General features: G+C 40.7%; 1 protein-coding gene across 2 annotated transcripts in view; it reads right to left on the bottom strand.

Moving 5' to 3' along the window:
- CDH11 (cadherin 11) overlaps positions 1-17,689 on the bottom strand; it is a 222,427-nt gene that overhangs the window by 12,722 nt on the left and 192,016 nt on the right. For both annotated transcript variants that reach the window (XM_073605563.1, XM_073605562.1), the window contains 3 exons: positions 9,856-9,989; positions 3,989-4,110; positions 1,306-1,426 (listed from right to left, as the gene is read on the bottom strand). In XM_073605563.1, coding sequence (XP_073461664.1) covers positions 1,306-1,426; positions 3,989-4,110; positions 9,856-9,989 — 377 coding nt within the window. The remainder of the gene's footprint in view (positions 1-1,305; positions 1,427-3,988; positions 4,111-9,855; positions 9,990-17,689) is intronic.

The raw sequence follows: 17,689 nt of genomic DNA on the forward strand, positions 1-17,689 counted from the left end.
TTTATTACTTTACTGGAAACAACCCAAAATTTGGTATTATCTTTTACTTTCACCTGTAATAATAATGGTAAACAGGACAAATAGAGAAGAGGAATCACAGACAGCAATAAAAACTGACTCCCTCCCCACTCTATCCGAAACTAAAAAAAGTTTTTTCTTTAGTTATATTTTAAGTCTAGGCTGGTGCATACATTAGAGTAAACCAGTTGCTTTGCAATGAAGGGGCAAATAACAGGTTCACTTTAAGAAGAGTTAAAGAGGTTGCAAACTCAACAAAAAAAACTAAGGAAAGAAAAACCTATAAGACAAAGGCATAATGAGCTAGTATGCATCTCTTACCTTAGAATGAAGCTGTTGCAGTGGCACCCCCGCACACCGCTAAGACAGCTGACATCTTTCCCAGAGTAACTTCCTGGGTTTGCAGGCTCCGGCGCTGTGAGTGGCCGGAGTCGCAATGATGTCACTCCTGCATGTGCACACGGGAGCCGCCGTTTACGGCACAGGGCTCGGAAGGAACGGCACCTGTGGTCGTTCTTTCAGAGCGCATGCGCCAGTGATGTCACTGGCTGCATGCAATGTAAATATCTCCAAAACAGGACATGTTTAGGAGATATTTACACTACCTATAGATAAACGTCAGCAGAGGAAGTTTACTTCCTCTTTAAGTGGTTCTAAAGTCATAAGGTTTTTTATCTTAATGCATTCTATGCATTAAGATAAAAAGCCTTCTGTGTGCAGCACAAAAAAAAGCCTTCTGTGTGCAGCAGCCACCTCAGCCATAAACCCCCTAATACTTACCGCAGCGCCATCTCTGTCCAACGATGTCCAGGAGTGTCTCAGCCACCTGGGACTCCCCTCCTGATTGGCTGAGACACAGCAGCAGCACCATTTGCTCCCGCTGCTGTCAATCAAAGTCAGTTGCTCAATCAGGAGAGAGAGGGAGCAGGGCCGAACCGCAGCTCCATGTCTGAATGGACGCACAGAGCTGCAGCTCAGCTTAGGTGCCCCCATAACAAGCTGCTTGCTGTGGGGGCACTCGACAGGAGGGAGGGGCCAATAGCACAGAAGAGGGACCCGTGAAGAGGAGGATCCGGGCTGCTCTATGTAAATCCACTGCAACAGAACAGGTAAGTACAGTATAACATGTTTATTATTTTTATAGAGAAAAAAAACGAGACTTTACAATCACTTTATCATGTTCCCATATTATTATGATCCCTTATTATTACTTATTGGAATAAGAATCATGTAGGGATGACAACATACTTGGTTGTAAAACATTAGTTATCATTTGCTAATACAAACCTCTGTGGTCTCTTAAAGTAAAGTTTGAATTCGTATGCGTATGTTCTGGTGGAAAGTTGAATGAGAATCGGGCTCCGTTGGCCGTGTCATCTTTATCAACTGCTGTTATTTTTAAAACATTCTAGGAAAAAGCAAGCAAAAAATTATTGATGCTACAATGTAATATTATTGTTGTTATCAACATAACAACATATTCAATATATGTGAACATAGCAGCAGCCACACATGAGGCAGGCATCAATAGAGGTGGTTTCTATTTACATAGCAAATCTAAAAAAGGTGTTTTTCTCCCCAGAGTTCAGTTTTAAGTCTTTATGCCTAATGTAGGCTGCACAATGTCTACTGAGGGCCGCAGCTACTTCCTTCCAAAAAAAAATTCTGGCACGTTGCAACTTGATATTACAGCACAAATCGACACTTATACTAATTAAACCCAAAGGAAAGTGGTGTTATATATTTCCTGAAGAATTTAGCAGCAAAATAACATCAGGAAATGTAACTTATCAACTGAAGAACAGCTGAGGAAGCTTTCATTTTTATCTAAAAACACCAACTTGAAATTCTTGCTCTGGAAACCACGAAGCCTGTATGTTCAGAAACTGGAGCACCCAAATTAGCGAACACACACAGGGATTTAGGACTGACTGATGTGAAAGATTAAACTGTGTTGCTTTCTGTTTCAGATGGTTCTTTTCGCTATGGTCTTTTGCAATGGTCTCCAAACTGCGGCCTTGGGGCCGGATGCAGCACTTTGCTTACCTTTATCCAGTTCTGCAATTGCAACCACGAGTCAATTTAACCACTTCCATACCAGCCACTTTCCCCTCTTCCTGCCAAGGACAATTTTTAGCTTTCAGTGCTGTCGCATTTTGAATGACAATTGCGCGGTCATGAAACTTTGTACCCAAACTAAATTTTTATCATTTTTTTGCCACAAATAGAGCTTTCTTTTGGTGGTATTTGATTACCTCCGTGGTTTCAAATTTTTGCGCTATAAATGAAAAAAAAACAAAACTGATGGGCACTGATAGGCGGCACTGATGACCCTGATAGGCGGCACAGATGGGCACTGATAGGCGGCAATGATGGGCACTGATAGGAGGCACTGGATAGGCAGCACTGATGAGGAGCTACTGACAGGCATTACTGAGTGGCACTGATTGGCACTTTGATTGGGCACTGACAGGCATTACTGATGGGGCACTGATTGGCACTTTTTTAGGCACTGATCGGCCGGCACTGTTATTGGTGGTGACAGACATTTATTATGGGGACAGGCTGGCAGGTGTTGGGCACTGATTGGCAGCTGATGGGCACCTTTTGAAGGGGGCTGGCATGATAATCAATGTGCTGATTATCAGTACAGACCCTTTAAATCACTGCCCCTTTTAAAACAATAATTTTTAAAAAACAAAATTTGCATTGATACTGTACATGTCCCTCAGGGCAGTACCCGGACCTCCATACCCCTTTTATGACCAATTACTTGCATATAAGCTTTCAAAATGGGCACTTTTGATTTTTCCTGTTCAGCTTCCATAGACTTCAATTGGGTTCATCATTTGGGTCAGAACTTTTCCCCTGTTCGGGAGTTCTGCTGTAAACCAAACAGGGGGGGTGTTCGCCCATCTCTAATTTCAGAACACAGTGTACGATTTCTGCAAAAATTCAGCATTTTAAAATAAAAAAGTAAAACAAATGTACGTTTTTTGGTGGTTTTGGTTGGTGGTAAGTGTGAAATGGCCTTTAAGTTACTGATTTCAGTTATCCTCAACATGCTTGTCCTCTTGTGCCAAGAAATTACCTCTCATTAATCTTATTGGTTTACTTTTTTTTTTACCAAAAAAAGTCAAGTAAAAAAATCATTAAGCTGCAAAACACAAGTGATTAAATACATTTTAAAAAGAATAAAAAACTACAAAGAACTCTACATAAACTAAGTTACCATAAATAGATCGAAATTATTATAACCACACTCTCTACATAAAGAAAAAGAAGTCGAACTCATTGCTATATAAGCAGCTCAATGAGCGAAACTGAGAATGTTCGCTTTGGCATATGATGCCACGGTACCCAACTATTAATGTCCTGCTTGAAGCCACTACACCTAATAGCAGAACTTGGGATGGTGTACTTGGTTTCATTCCTATAAGAAACATATTTTTTTTTTACCAAATGACAAGGCTAGAAACAAATATTTCCAAGCCTAGCCACAGAATGGTTGATTGATCATGAAGAATAATGGACAAAGAGCCATTGCCCCAACCTTAAACCCATCACTGAGCTGTCAAGAGCAAAACGGCAAGATTTTTTTCTACCCAGTCAGTGTTAGAAGAAGGCCATGTTCCTGTTTCATTTTTTTTCCAAAGAGAAAGAATAATCAACACTCTCACTTCCACAGAGAATTTACAAGTTAAAAAAAACAACCAAAACCTAAAGAAATCCTAGGGGGAAAAAGAGCTTCGGTTGTTTGATCTTTAAGGATGCTAACTTTAATATAAAGCGCTACGTAAACTGTTGGTGCTATATAAATCCTTTATAATAATAATAATATTGACAGTAACTAAACGCAAACTAAGTGAAAATGAAAATAGTCAGGCTAACCTAAGTAATAATAAAAACGTAAAGCAATGAACCATTTGCATAAAAAATAATTGATCCCACAATATAAATTAAACAGTACCTTGTTCATTGGTGCATTTTCACAAACAGCGGCCTCATAGGGTTCAGGAAATTCGGGAGCATTGTCATTTCTGTCCAAGATCTTTATCGATACAGGTACTCTTCTTGAAAAAGCATTATGGGCTGAAAAAAAAAGATTAATATTAGTCAAAAGGAAATTGCATATAATTTTCCAATATTTGGCAAGTTGCTCTCTTGCTCCAATTTCCTAACCCACTAATATTGAGCAATACACATAGGCCTATTGTATAAAGTTGGCCATCTAGGAGACAATGTTATCCTCTAACATGCAACTATGTAGTGCAAGGGCCTGCGTGACTGGATGAAGAGTGATTGTATAGAAAGGTGTGTCCTCCTATTTTATAGTTTTGGAAAATCTAAAAGAGATTGCTCAGAAATTGTACAATCAGATTGCTTAGTGGATGGCCACCTTTATATACCTAAGATGAACTAGTCACGCTTTTGGTGCCATTCATTGTTAATGGCACCCCCAATGTGAAAGCAAACACAGATTTTGCCACATGAAAAAAATGCAAATCCAAGTGACAAATGCAGCAAAATGCGCAAGTAAAAAAATAGTGTATAGTGTATGGGGAGTCTTACAGACTTCCAAGAACACTTTGCCCCATTTTCAATAGTATAGCTCTGCTCCACATAGGCTGTTATGTGATCACTCAGCTCCTGCACACTCTGCCAAATGTATGATCTGTGCAAGGTGAAGGTAAGGTACAAAACAATCGGTGGCTGTGTATTTAGTGAGAACAGTGCTCTTTAAAATTTACTGCATTGGAAAAGCATGTAACTGCAGAGGTGGGCGGGATCCACCTCCTAGAGGGGGAGGACAGGAGCAGGGTGCATGTTAATAAAGTCAGCTCTGAAAAGAAAGCCGCTCCAGGTGAGCACATTAGCCATGCATCCACAGCACAGCCAGGGTTTAGGTGAAGGTGTTAGCACAGCTCGTCTGTAGGTACACAATAAAAAGAAATCCAAAATTCTTTTTGATATACCTCCATGGTATGAGGTTATGAGTAAACGCTATTCACAGCGCAAAATGCATACATTTTTACTGTACCCTGCACTTTACTACTGTGATGTCTTTTGCATGAAGGATCAATAAAGGTGAAGTGTTGCAGCGAATACCGGATTTCTTTTAATTGGGTAATGAGGTCAGCTGGTGAAGTATTTTTAATAGTTTTTCTGTCCACAATACCAAATTTCAGTACATGTAATGGAGGAGTTTTCTACAGGTGACACTGGAGGCTGAGGTGAGGCCTGTCCTAAAAAACAGAGAATGTTTTTTCTTCTCTGCAACAGAGGTACATTAATGGTATATTAGTACATAGGGAAGCTGGCATTTAAAAAAAAAAAATGAAATTTAAGTATGTTTGTCTGATAAAAAAAAAAAAAAAGGCACAGGACGGGAAGCCTATTTTAGGGACAGATACCCCCTTTTGTGGGGATATTCCAGGACTATGAAAGGATAAGCGAGAAGTGACCATGGCTTGTTTTTGTCACTCTACTGGTATCTTGGTAGGAGAAAATTTTATATTTTTCCTAGAATATTTGTTTAATAGAAGAATTGGATTAAAGGTGTTGTAAAGGCAGAAGGTTTTTTTTATCTTAAGGCATTCTATGCCTTAAGATAAAAAGCCTTCTGTGTGCAGCATCCCCCCTCAGCCCCCCTAACACTTACCTGAGGTTCCTATCTGTCCAGCGATGTCCACGAGTGTCTCAGCCGTCCCACATTCTCCTTCCTGATTGGCTGAGACACAGCAGCAGTGCTATTGGCTCCCGCTGCTGCCAATCAAAGTCAGCTAGCCAATTAGGGGAGGGAGGGGCCGTTGGCTGGGCTGGTGCTCCATGTCTGAATGGACACAGGGAGCTGTGACTCAGCTCAAGTGCCCCCATGGCAACCTGCTTGCTGTGGGGGCACTCAACAGGAGGGAGGAGCCAGGGTCACAGAAAAGGGACCCAAGAAGAGGAGGATTGGGGCCGCTTTGTGCAAATCCACTGCAACAGAGCAGATAAGTATAACACGTTTGTTATTTTTATAGGATAATAAAACAAGCCTTTACAATCACTTTAAGCTATTGTAATTCCAGCAAGGTTCATAAAGTGTTAATCTGTAATTCAAAAGTGATTGTAGAAAATATTAGAGCCTATAAGTCATCAACAGTAAAGTCGTACTGGCATTAGAACGATAATCTGCAATATGTGCACCCTGGAACGGAGGTAGCTGTGATTCACAGATGTCCAAGTGGCAGGCAGTAATTGTACAACCGGCATGTGGGAGATGGACCTCTGCCCCAGCCTTACTTGGCTACGTGTACCATTTCTGTGACTCTGCCTCTGCAGTCTACTGACCTACTGCATCTCTAACATGTTGTTGTAGAATTCTATAACCAGCTTAAAAAATAAATGATTATTTGTATTAAATTTTTAAATGTTTTGTTGTATCATCGTTTTCAGTTCTTTTTTCATAAAGAAAAGCTTCATGTTAAGTCAAGTCATACAGAAAATCTGTTTCCAAGCAATTATAATACCCTTTTTTATTTTATGTTTATGCAAGCAAAACCAATTTTGAGTTTGAATTTTTTTTTCTCTGCCTATTAAAAATAGATAGCTGGAAACACGCTTGATCTGTTTGTATTAATTCCAGAAAAGAAGTAGTAAAGTTGCATCAGCATTACAAGAAAATAAGCAATGAGAAATATAGGCTGCTATTGCTAACCAACTCCCGTTTTCAAGGAAAAACAACCCTGTGTAGTCTCAAGACAGATTTACCACTGACACTTCCATACTGTAGGATTAACCGCCTTTGTGCTGCCATGTGACAGCACTGGAAACCAATCACAAAGTACCAATACTTTCATGTGAGGCTGGGTTCACACTATCCTCGCATGCGGCTCACAGCAGGACAACTGGCGCGTTTCAGGTCCGATTTCACACAGAATTTTTGCTGAATTCGGACCGGAAACAGACCAAAAGACGCACAGGGCTCCTGTGCAAATTCGCATCAGAGCTGATGCGGAGATATGTGAACCGGCTCCATAGAGAGATGGTAAAAATATCCTGCTATTGCGAATTGGATGCAGGGAACCCGCAATAGTGTGAACACAGCCTGAGTCACATGCTCCTCCATACCCCAAAGTGAAGCAAAAGTAAGTATGCTATGTTGGGTGACCGGGATTTAAAGGAAATCTTTTGCATCAACATTTATGAGCAAAGAATTGGTTCTATTTCAGCCACTGGATCAACATAACAGCAAGGCTTGGGAAAGGAAAAATCTGGACAGCTGCACTTCAATGAAATCTCCTTTATTGATGTAAAAAAACAGTCCATGCAGCAAACAGAGGTGAAAAAGAATCAGCTGTAGCTATCGCGTTTCATAGCTATGAACACGCACCAGTAAGGGTGTGATTCACGTTAGCTACAGCTGGGTTTTTTTCACCTCTGTTTGCTGCATGGACTGTTTTTTACATCAATAAAGGTGATTGCATTGAAGTGCAGCTGTCCAGATTTTTCCTTTTACATGTCCATTGCATGCTGAGCCAGCACCCTTTCCATGTGCAGGGGAGGTGTAGCAGCAGGATTGCCACCTAGAGCTGTATATATATATATATATATATATATATATATATATATATATATATATATATGGCTTTTTTTCAGCGGGAACGTGGGGGAACGCAGTTCCGGCACCTCCAGCACTGACTGTATGTAATGGCAAGAAAAGCTGGGGATGTGCTGCCGGGTCTATTGATTGGGGATCTATTCTGGTTGGAGGGGGTCTACTTTTGCAGTGGGGTCTAATGTTGCTGAGGAGGTCTAATGTTGCTGGTGGGGAACCTATTGTTACTGTAGGTGGGTCTTGCTGCGAGAGATCTACTGTTGAGGGAGAGATCTATTGTTATTGGCTGACAGAGAGTTTATTGATGCTGGCAGCAGGAAAATTTTGTTGCGTATGGTCCATTGTTGTTAGGGGGATCTATTGTTGCTGGCGTGGGGCCCTATTGTTACTGACTGCAGGGGATCTATTTTACTGCCTTTCTTGCTATCATTACCAAATTCCATACAAATTACTGAGTACCACAAAATTATATGTGGATTTGTATTCTTTAAAAGGGGCAGTACTGGGAGGTGGGTAGGGGGTGGAACATATGAACAGGGCTCAGAGGTGGGTAGGGGCGGAGACAAGGGGTGACTCTGAAAGGGGGAGTTCCTGCACCTATTCTCTGAGAAAAAAAACCCTGTCTGTCTCTCTCTCTCTCTCTATATATATATATATATATATATATATATATATATATATATATATATATATATATATATATATATATATATATATATCATTTTGGTCTAATCTATATAGATGTATATAAAATTCACTTTTTAGCTATCAAAAAGTGTTTCCCAGTGCTAAACCTTTCATCTGATTTCTAAATTGCTGTATCTGTAAATTCCAAAAACCAATATAAAGGAATAGTAGTGGTGAAAAAATCACTTGTGGGTTTAACCAATCTTTTTTATTTTTTGTACAATTCTCCTTTAAGGGGGCATGGCAGGGGGTGTGTCCTATGCCTGCATACTTTTGCTGATAGGTGTCCCTCATTCCCATCTCAAAAAGTTGCGAGACATGCATTGGCAGTGGTCACATGACCGAGCTGTCATTGATAGTGGTCACATGACTGAACTGTAATAGACAGCGGTTGCATGACTGCCAATCCATCCTGCCCCTATGGGCATTTAGAACTTTTTAAATGGATGTCAGGGAGGGCGGGAGGAGATTAAAGAAATTTAAAAGCCATTCTGTTAGGGTTTACATTTTTTTCTAAATATTTGTCATTTTAAATTGTATAATTTTATAGTTGTTTGGAATTCTTTTTTATCTTTAAATAAAGGCACTCTGTTGCTGCCCACATAACCTTGTGGTTGCAAAAGGGTGGGCTTTAACTCCCAGAAGCCATAGGCAGCCAATGTTTCTGTGCTGAGAGCATGCTCACTGCGTACTCCCAGCACAGAGACAGAGCTGTCATTGGCAGTAGTCACATGACCGAGCTGTCATTGATAGTGGTCACATGACCGAACATTGATAGACAGTGGTCACATGATAGCCAATACATCCTGCCCCCCTGGGCATTTAAAACTTTTAAAAAGGGTGGCAGGGAGGGTGGGAAGGGGCATAAGAAAATGAAAAGTCATTCAGTTAGAGTTTACATTTTTTTAAATATTAGTAATTTTAAATGGACAAAATTTTATAATTGCTTGGAAGTCTTTTTTAACTTTAAATAAAAGCAATGTTTGTATAGAGATCAACCAATTTTTAAATGGAAAATTAAAAGTCATTCAGTAAGGGTTTTTACATTTTTAAAATATTTGTAATTTTAAATGGACCGAATTTTATCATTTTATATTTAGTCGGAATTCTTTTTTTAACTTTAAATAAAGGCAATGTTTATATAGAGATAAACTCTTTTTTTAAATGGATGCCAGGGGAGGGCGGGAAGAGGTTTAAGAAAATGCAAAGTCATTCAGTTAATTTACATTTTTTAAAATTATCTGTCATTTTAAATGGACCAAATTTTATAATTGTATAATTGATTGGAATTCTTTTTTAACTTTAAATAAAGGCAAAGTTTATATAGAGATCAGCTCACGTCAATGAAGAAAACTAATTTCTCTGTATTATCCAATGAGGTCAGACTTTTTAGCAAATCAATTGAAGCTAATCAATTCACTCATCTCTAACGAGGAGTTCCATCCCAGCCAGAGCAGGCAGGAAATGCTGCCCACTGCAGCTGTTCTCTCTCCATTGCTCTCTGAAACGGGACTTCCATAATGAATTTGCTCCATCTGGGGAATACTTACAGGCTTCGCTTGCTATCACAGAGATGTTGTGCCACTCTTTCTCCTCTCTGTCCAAAGCTTTTGTGGTTTTGATGTAACCATCCTCTTGGATGTTGAAAAATCTGTCAAGGTCAGTGTGCCGATCGATTGAATACCTAAAGAGGAGGATCGCAGGGTAATTAGACAAGAAAATTACTAAGCAGCCCGGTGCTCAAGTGTTACATATTAAAGATTCATTCGAGAGTCGTTTCCCAGCAGCAGGCATGGCAAAATCCGAATATTAATGGAATCTATCAAACAACTTTTGAAAGGAAATTTAGCTTCATCATTTATTCATGTCTGCATGTAGGGAACGTTTTGCTACATCAGGATCTTTCCTTTCTATTAATGAAAAAAAATAACATAATGCCAAATACAAGATAACACAGACTAGTGAATGAAATGGTGTAGTAGGTGTTTTATCTCCGAGGACATGTAATATTTATGGCAAGACATCGCTTTCCAGCACCTGTTTAGAGGAAAACCAATGATATCGTATTTGTTGATGTAGGACAGTATTCCCAAAAGTATATATAGAGGTTGAATTACTAACGACAAATTGACTGTGCACTTTTGCAAGTGCAGTTTCACTCGATTTCCCATAGCTCCCAACCGTGCCTGACTTCGAGGGACTGTCCCTGATTTAGAAGTCCCTCTTTCCTCCTCATTTGTTCCTCATTTTGGTCTTATGTATGGCCTATATAGCTGTATATAACATGTACTGTTTATCTTTCAAAAAGTGTTTCCCAGTGCTAAACCTTTCATCCAAGTTCTAAATTGCTGTATTTGTAAATTTCAAAAGCCAATATAAAGGAATAATGATGGTATAAAAAAAAGCACTTGGGGTTTTAGGTCTGATTCACACAAGACTGCTAAAGAACCTCCACCGTGAGGACAGCACCGGATCCCCGGACAGGTAAGTGTCCTTTTATTAATAATATTACAGTACAAATACCGTAGATGCTGAATTGTATTTATTTATTTATTTTAGATACTGTAGATGCTGAATTGTATTTATTTATTTTGAGGGGGACTGAAGATGCTCTTTCACACGATAGGCCCACTCGGATACCGCCTGTCCATTTTTTCAGGTGGATCTGAGCTGGCCACCTATTGACTTCTATGGTCAGGCGCAGAGATGTGTCTGCTGACACCCGTCTGCCATCCGATCCAATAAGATCCAGGGCTCAAAACAGACGGATGGCGATACGTTTGCTATCCGTCCAGCAGATCGGATGGGGTTGGATGAAAGCGAACTCCCATAGAGGATAGCAGAGCTCTGACAGGTCCATCCCTGCACAGTGAGCAGAGACAGACCTGTCATCCGCTGGTTCAGCGAGGATCAACAAACGATCTTCTGCTGAGCTGGCGGAGTCCGCTCAGCGGATCCGCTCCGTGTGAAAGAGGCCTAAGAGCAGGGCTGCACTGTGTGGCAAAGCTGTATAAATCTCAGGACCAGATGGGCATAAATACAAAATCTTTGGCAGATAAAACAGATCTCTTATCAAATTTGAACTGCTCAGTCATTTAAATATAAAAGCCCCTTGCATTCAATGAAAAAAAATAAAATAAAAGTCCCTTGCTGTACATGATACAATCTTCACTTCACTATTGTAATTTAGCAGGGGGGATAATGTTGTATTTTTCCAGCATATTGGTAGGCAGGGAAGCCCAAGCAGTTGTACAGTACACTACACACACTAACAATAAATCCCCATGGAGGCTGTTTAAATTACTTCTTCCATATAGTAAGGATAACTTGCCACAAATGTGTGGCAGTGTTGAATTGTAAGTCTGTTAACTTGCTGCACATTTTCACTGGCAAGTTGTACACTTGCAGAGTCACTTTTCTAATTTGTAGCAAATTTGCATTGGCAACTCTCTAGAAAGAGCAAAGTTGCAGTGGTCAGTCTACAGCAAGATCTTTGCAAGTCTACAGCATAAAAATTCAGCCACAGTGACCCCTGTGGTGGGAGGACTATTGCACAACATAACTGAACCAGAACTTGCAGCAGATTTGCAGAATGTGTGCAAAGAAAGTTGATCTGGAGTCATGCAATGCGGACTTGCTGCAATTGTACAACAAACTTGTGAGGCCTGGCAAGTCTAGCAATAGCTTAACAAGTCATTTTCAAATGTAGAACTGCCCCCGTAGGGATTGCTTTGTGTAGACGTCTCTGGGCCTCCCCCTGATTTCCTTGCTGCCAATTGCTAGGTGTTTTCACACAACCATCCGTACTCTCATCCACTCGTTATCCAATAATTAATCCAGGGTGTTTGGGTTTTTCTGTATTTCTTGGTGGAACTTGGATAGGAAAAGGGAATAGTGGGATACTCCAACTGGAACTATTTACAGATGAGGACAACTCTCACTCGGCCTCACCAGGTTGAATGTGGTAGCAGCCTCTCTGCTATACCATACTGCACATGTATGGGAGAAGTATGTCCTCTGCTTGCTCCAGTAACAGACTCTGTGAAACTGTTTTATCTTCAAGACACTCACTAGCTTCCCCTTTGGCTGACCCCCGTCCACTGACTCTACTAGCTGAAGGGATGGCCCTCTCAGGACAGGCCCCATGGCACAGATCTGTATTTACAGCAGGGAGAAACAGATCCTTCCCAATGTTTCTCCCTTCCAGTCAACTCTGCAGGGCATCTGGGTTTACAGCTTTACTCAAACTCAGGCCCTCAGGTCAGCCACCTGAGACTGTGTGGCAGCCTGTGCAGAGGAGGGGCAGCCGTCCCCTCCTTCCGGGACCCGCTCTCCAGCCGAAGACCCCAAGCACATGTGCCCTTGGCATATATACATTCACCCAGCATGCACTGAGGCCCTTTCCTCTGCTAATGACCAGGGCTGTAACTATGCGTATGCTCTCACTTGTCAGGTGACAAGTACGCCCCATCCTATTGGACCAGTGTGAAAACATTCAGACAACATGAGCAGCATCTGAGTACCATGAGCAGACCATATCAATGGATCCCTGCTCCCTGGTAGGCAGAGAGCATCTGGATTTACCTGGCAGCCTTCCTGGTAAGCAGAAAGACCCAAAAACGATACTCTCTTTTAGCACCTACCTAGGAGGGTGCCACACACACTTGCAGCACAATTGCTTTCTATCTGAGCTGTTGCTTCAGACCCATTCATGTCATGCATGGGAATGGCATTGGATGGAGTCAAGGTTTTCAAGAACAATACAAATGGATCTCTTTAAGAGTCTCATTTTTACATACATCTTGAAAAGTGCGCATTTCACCATCTGCGTATTATTTGAGAGCTACATAGTATAAAATTGAAATTGCTTTAATAATTAAATCCCACTGATAATAGCCTTTATGATTGGTGATCTGCATTACATTTATAGAGTATAACATTTCTGACGTTTTCTCGGCAATATCCGGCACAGCGAGGATATGACTAGGCTATAGGCAATCTCAAAAGCGCTGTGAATACTTAAAATAAAACTCAGGGGAAAAGAATGTCTCCTAGGCATTGGAACGTCAGAAAAATATATAAAGGACCTTCTTGTGGAAATTCGTTTTATGGCCGTCGTATGGGGCTATGTCATTTATTACACGGTGAGCAAATGAAAACATTAATAAAGGCCTGTTTACACCCACAGAGGACTCGGATGACAGACCGCGGGTATCTGTTACTGACAAACTTGTTCTGCTGTCCTAGCCAGGCAAATGCGGTAATCTCTCCTCCAGAAAAGAGATAAACAAAAAGTTGAAATTGTGGAAGGGAAAGCTATCATGGATAGTCCGAGAGTGCTCATTCTGAGTTATTGCTGTAAGTTTATCTAGCACACAGTTTACACATTTTACTTTCTTGCGGTGTCATATATTTTCAGTGGCGTGTCATTTTTAGGATTTCTGGTGTGCCTCCTCCCTCCCATATCTATCATATATATAACAGGCACTATAGTTAGCATCCTTGCTGGATGACTGCCAAGGTAATATCAGTTATGGGATAAAGCTAGAGGATGTTTTGCTGTTAATGAGCTCTTTCCATGGATTTAGACAAAGCTGAACAGTAAAGTATAATTGGTTTAATTGGAAAAAAACATTTATATATAATAGTTTTTCCATGTACATTTATATTTAAAGCACACCTTCAGTTTAACCACATGACCTCCAAAAGGTTTTACCTCCTTCATGACCAGGACATTTTTTGCATTGAAAATCTGTGGAATTACTTAAAGACTGCAGTCCACAAACCGTCACCATCAAATTTAATTGAACTTGAGCAGTTTTGAAAAGTAGAGTGGGCAAAAATTGCAAAGTCTAGATGTGTAAAGTTAGTAGATACAAATCCCAACAGACTAAAGCCTGTAATTAGGTGGAAAAGGTGGTTCAGCAAAATACTGACATAAGGGGGTGATCCTTTTTTCCAACTCTGGTAAATGTTATGTTTATTACATTCCTGATTATGTTTATTATTTTTTTAATTTTTTTGTTTTCAATAATTTATATGGAATATTTTCAGAAGATTAATGAACAATATAAACAGAAATCAAAAATTGACAAGGATTACATCTAGTTGAAATGAATACAGTCTGGTCTCCAGAAGGACATAGCAAGTAGACAATAAGCACAGTATGGAACATAGAACGGTTGATCCCAGTGCCCTGGGCTACCACCTGGTAAACATTAAATAAGGGATGAGGGAACCCGAGGGCCGTGCACCTGGAAAACGGATCTTGGATGCTCCCCTAGCAGAGAATCCAGTAAACCCAGTATGAGGAAGTATCAAAGCTCCCCTAGGTGTCCAAGAAACGATTGTAGAGGGCACAGCGATCAAGTAGTAGAGTTACCTATTGATGTGATCTAGTTTCCAGCGAGGACAGGGAGGGCCAAGATAGGGGTTTCTCAGCTTCCTAATGGGCACACTTATATGGAGTCAGCAGATGGGAAGGCGTTTTGAGAAGTCCTTGTTCAGGCGTAACTATATTGAACTCAAATTGACTGAGAAAGATGATAAAAGAAGAAGAGAAGGATGGATTTGGAAGGGAAATAAAAAGAGAGGGGGAGGAGATTATAGGGTTGCAGTATGTGCAGTATTCAGTAAGGGGGTGTGGACGTAGTCTGCCCAGGGTTCCCAGATCAATTCAAATTTCCCAACCTTATCCTGGAGGATACTAACAAATTTTTCTTGCACCATGATCCAAGAGATATTCCGTTTGACTCCCTTAAAGGAAACAGAGGGCTGTTTCCAGGCTCAGGCTATAATGATTTTAGCTTCTAAAAGCATATAGAACAGGAGAGATTGATTGTGTTTAGTGATATTATCTGCTCGTCCGTTCAGCAGAGCTAATTGGGGGTTTGGGGAATGGGACAACCAGTGACCTTGCATATAATTTGGAAGACCTTGTTCCAAAAACCTTGTATCCGAGGACATGACCACCAGGTAGGAGGACATGACCACCAGGTATTGTTTTATTTTTTATGATATGTTGGTGTTATATCTTTCACTTGGATGTTATAAGTTACACTAGTAAATACAACCGGATAAAAACAAAAACCATATCTGTCTTCATTTGAGGCTGCAAAGCAACAAAATGTGATTATCTTAACCGCTTGCTGACCACCCACCACACATTTACTGTGGCAGGGCGGTCGTTCTGTGCCCGATCACATACCTAGTACATGATGTGACGCTTCCAGGTCTGGGGAACACATGTACGCCTCCAACGGCCCGCTTCCACTGTGATTATACACAGCGGGAGCTGATTGGCGGGTACCATGGACTCGTTGTCCGCCCGGCACCCTCTGATAACACAGGACACAGGCAGAATGACAATTTGCCCATGTAAACAAGGCAGATTGTCGTTCTGTCAGAAGAGAAGGTATTGATCCTGTGTTTCTGCAAAGCAGGAACACGGATATTTGCCTTCTCCTAGTCAAATCACCTCCCCCACATTAAGTAAGCACAGGCTAGACACACAGTTAACCCTTTGATTGCCCTTAATGTTAACCCCTTCCCTGCCAGTGTCATTTGTACAGTGACAGTGCATATTTTCACTCTATTAGTGTCACTGGTCCCCAAAAAGTGTCAAAAGTATCAATTAGGTGTTTGATTTGTCCACTGCAATAAGTCGCTAATCGCCGCCATTACTAGTAAAAAAAAAAAATATATATATATATATCCCATAGTTTGTAGACGCTATAATTTTTGCGCAAACCAATCAATATACGATTATTGGGATTTTTTTTTTACTAAAAATACGTAGCAGAATACATATTGGCTGAAATTGATGAAGATATTTGATTTTTTTTTATTGGATGTGTTTTATAGCAGTAAAAAATATTGTTTTTTTTTTTCAAAATCTTTTTTTGTTTATAGCGCAAAAAAAATTAAAACTGCAGAGGTGATCAAATACCACCAAAAGACAGCTCTATTTGTGGGGAAAAAAATTGTCAGTTAAAGTAAGGTAGTGTTGTATCGCAAAAAATGGCCTGGTCATGAAGGGGGGAAAATCTTCTGGAGGTCAAGTGGTTAAGAGGGGTGATTCTTTTCTAAATCTTTTCTAAATAGGCAATCATCTATGTGGCTTAGATGCTAAGGAATGCATTATAAAAGGAGCAAGGGGGGATGGCCCGGTCCCATTGTTCTTAAAGCGGAGTTCCACCCAAAAGTGGAACTTCCGCCTTAAGCACTCCTCGCCCCCCTACAAGCCACATTTGGCATGTAATTTTTTTTTTGGGGTGGGGGAGTGGGTAACTTATTTTTAGAGGGACTTCCTGTCACACTTCCTTCTTCCGCTTTTCGGCCGCCTAGGTGACTCCTCTTCCCCTAGAAGGCCCCTCCCTCCCTGAATTCTTCTGGGAAACTTCACAGGTCCCAGAAGATAGCCTAGCCAATGCGCGCCTGGCTGTGAAGCCGTAAGCTGTCACGGGCAAGGGGCCCACAGTTGCTATGATGGTGCCACGGAGAGGAGAAGGAGAAGAGCGAGGCTCCAGGTGGCCGCATCGCTGGACCGTGGGACAGGTGAATGTCTGCTTATTAAAAGTCAGCAGCTACACTTTTTGTAGCTGCTGACTTTTAATAAACTAAAAACGGGTTGAACTCCGCTTCAAGGGGCTTAAATATTTACATTCCAAACCAGTGTTCTAAATTAAGGTATATTACTTTGGAATATAGCTCAATAGACTTCTATGTATGTGAATAATTGATATATCCATAAGTAATTTAGCTAAATGGTTACAAGGAATATAAAACTTATGCATTTTATAGATTGGGGACCGGATTAAAGTGCTACCTAGAAAACATATGGTTTTTAATTTACCAGTGCAGACTTTCAGGGCATAAATGAACCTGAACATGTTAAGGCAGCACACTGGTAAAAGGACAGACGATACTTGAAAAAGGTAGAACTAAAGTCTAAAAAAATATATAATATTGCATTTTTTTTGGTAGAGAATAGTTTGTTGGTCTCTTCCGCTGAAAAAAGCCTTACCCTTTCTGCTACTTAAAGTGTTACTAAACCCAGGACTATGTATTCACTATATCTGGTCTCCTACAGTACACAGAACATGGAAATGTAATTATTTTAGTAAATATAAACTGCTCAATACCTTTTCTCATCAGCAGTATATAGCAGTCTTGTGCCTACTATCAGTGTCTGGCCGAGCACTGGTTAAAGCTTGTAGGAGGAGTTTTCATTCTCCTCTTACTGTCCTATGCGGCTGCATGACTCCTGACCCTCTGTCTGGACAGTGCTGATTGGCCCTGTGCCAAACACATGCACCCTCCAAAAGATGGATTGGGGGCTGTGGAAGAAGGGGAGGATCAGAGAAGAGAGGATCAAACAGCTTG

The sequence above is a fragment of the Aquarana catesbeiana genome, linkage group LG11 (assembly GCF_042186555.1).
Source record: "Aquarana catesbeiana isolate 2022-GZ linkage group LG11, ASM4218655v1, whole genome shotgun sequence".
Lineage (NCBI taxonomy): Eukaryota > Metazoa > Chordata > Amphibia > Anura > Ranidae > Aquarana > Aquarana catesbeiana.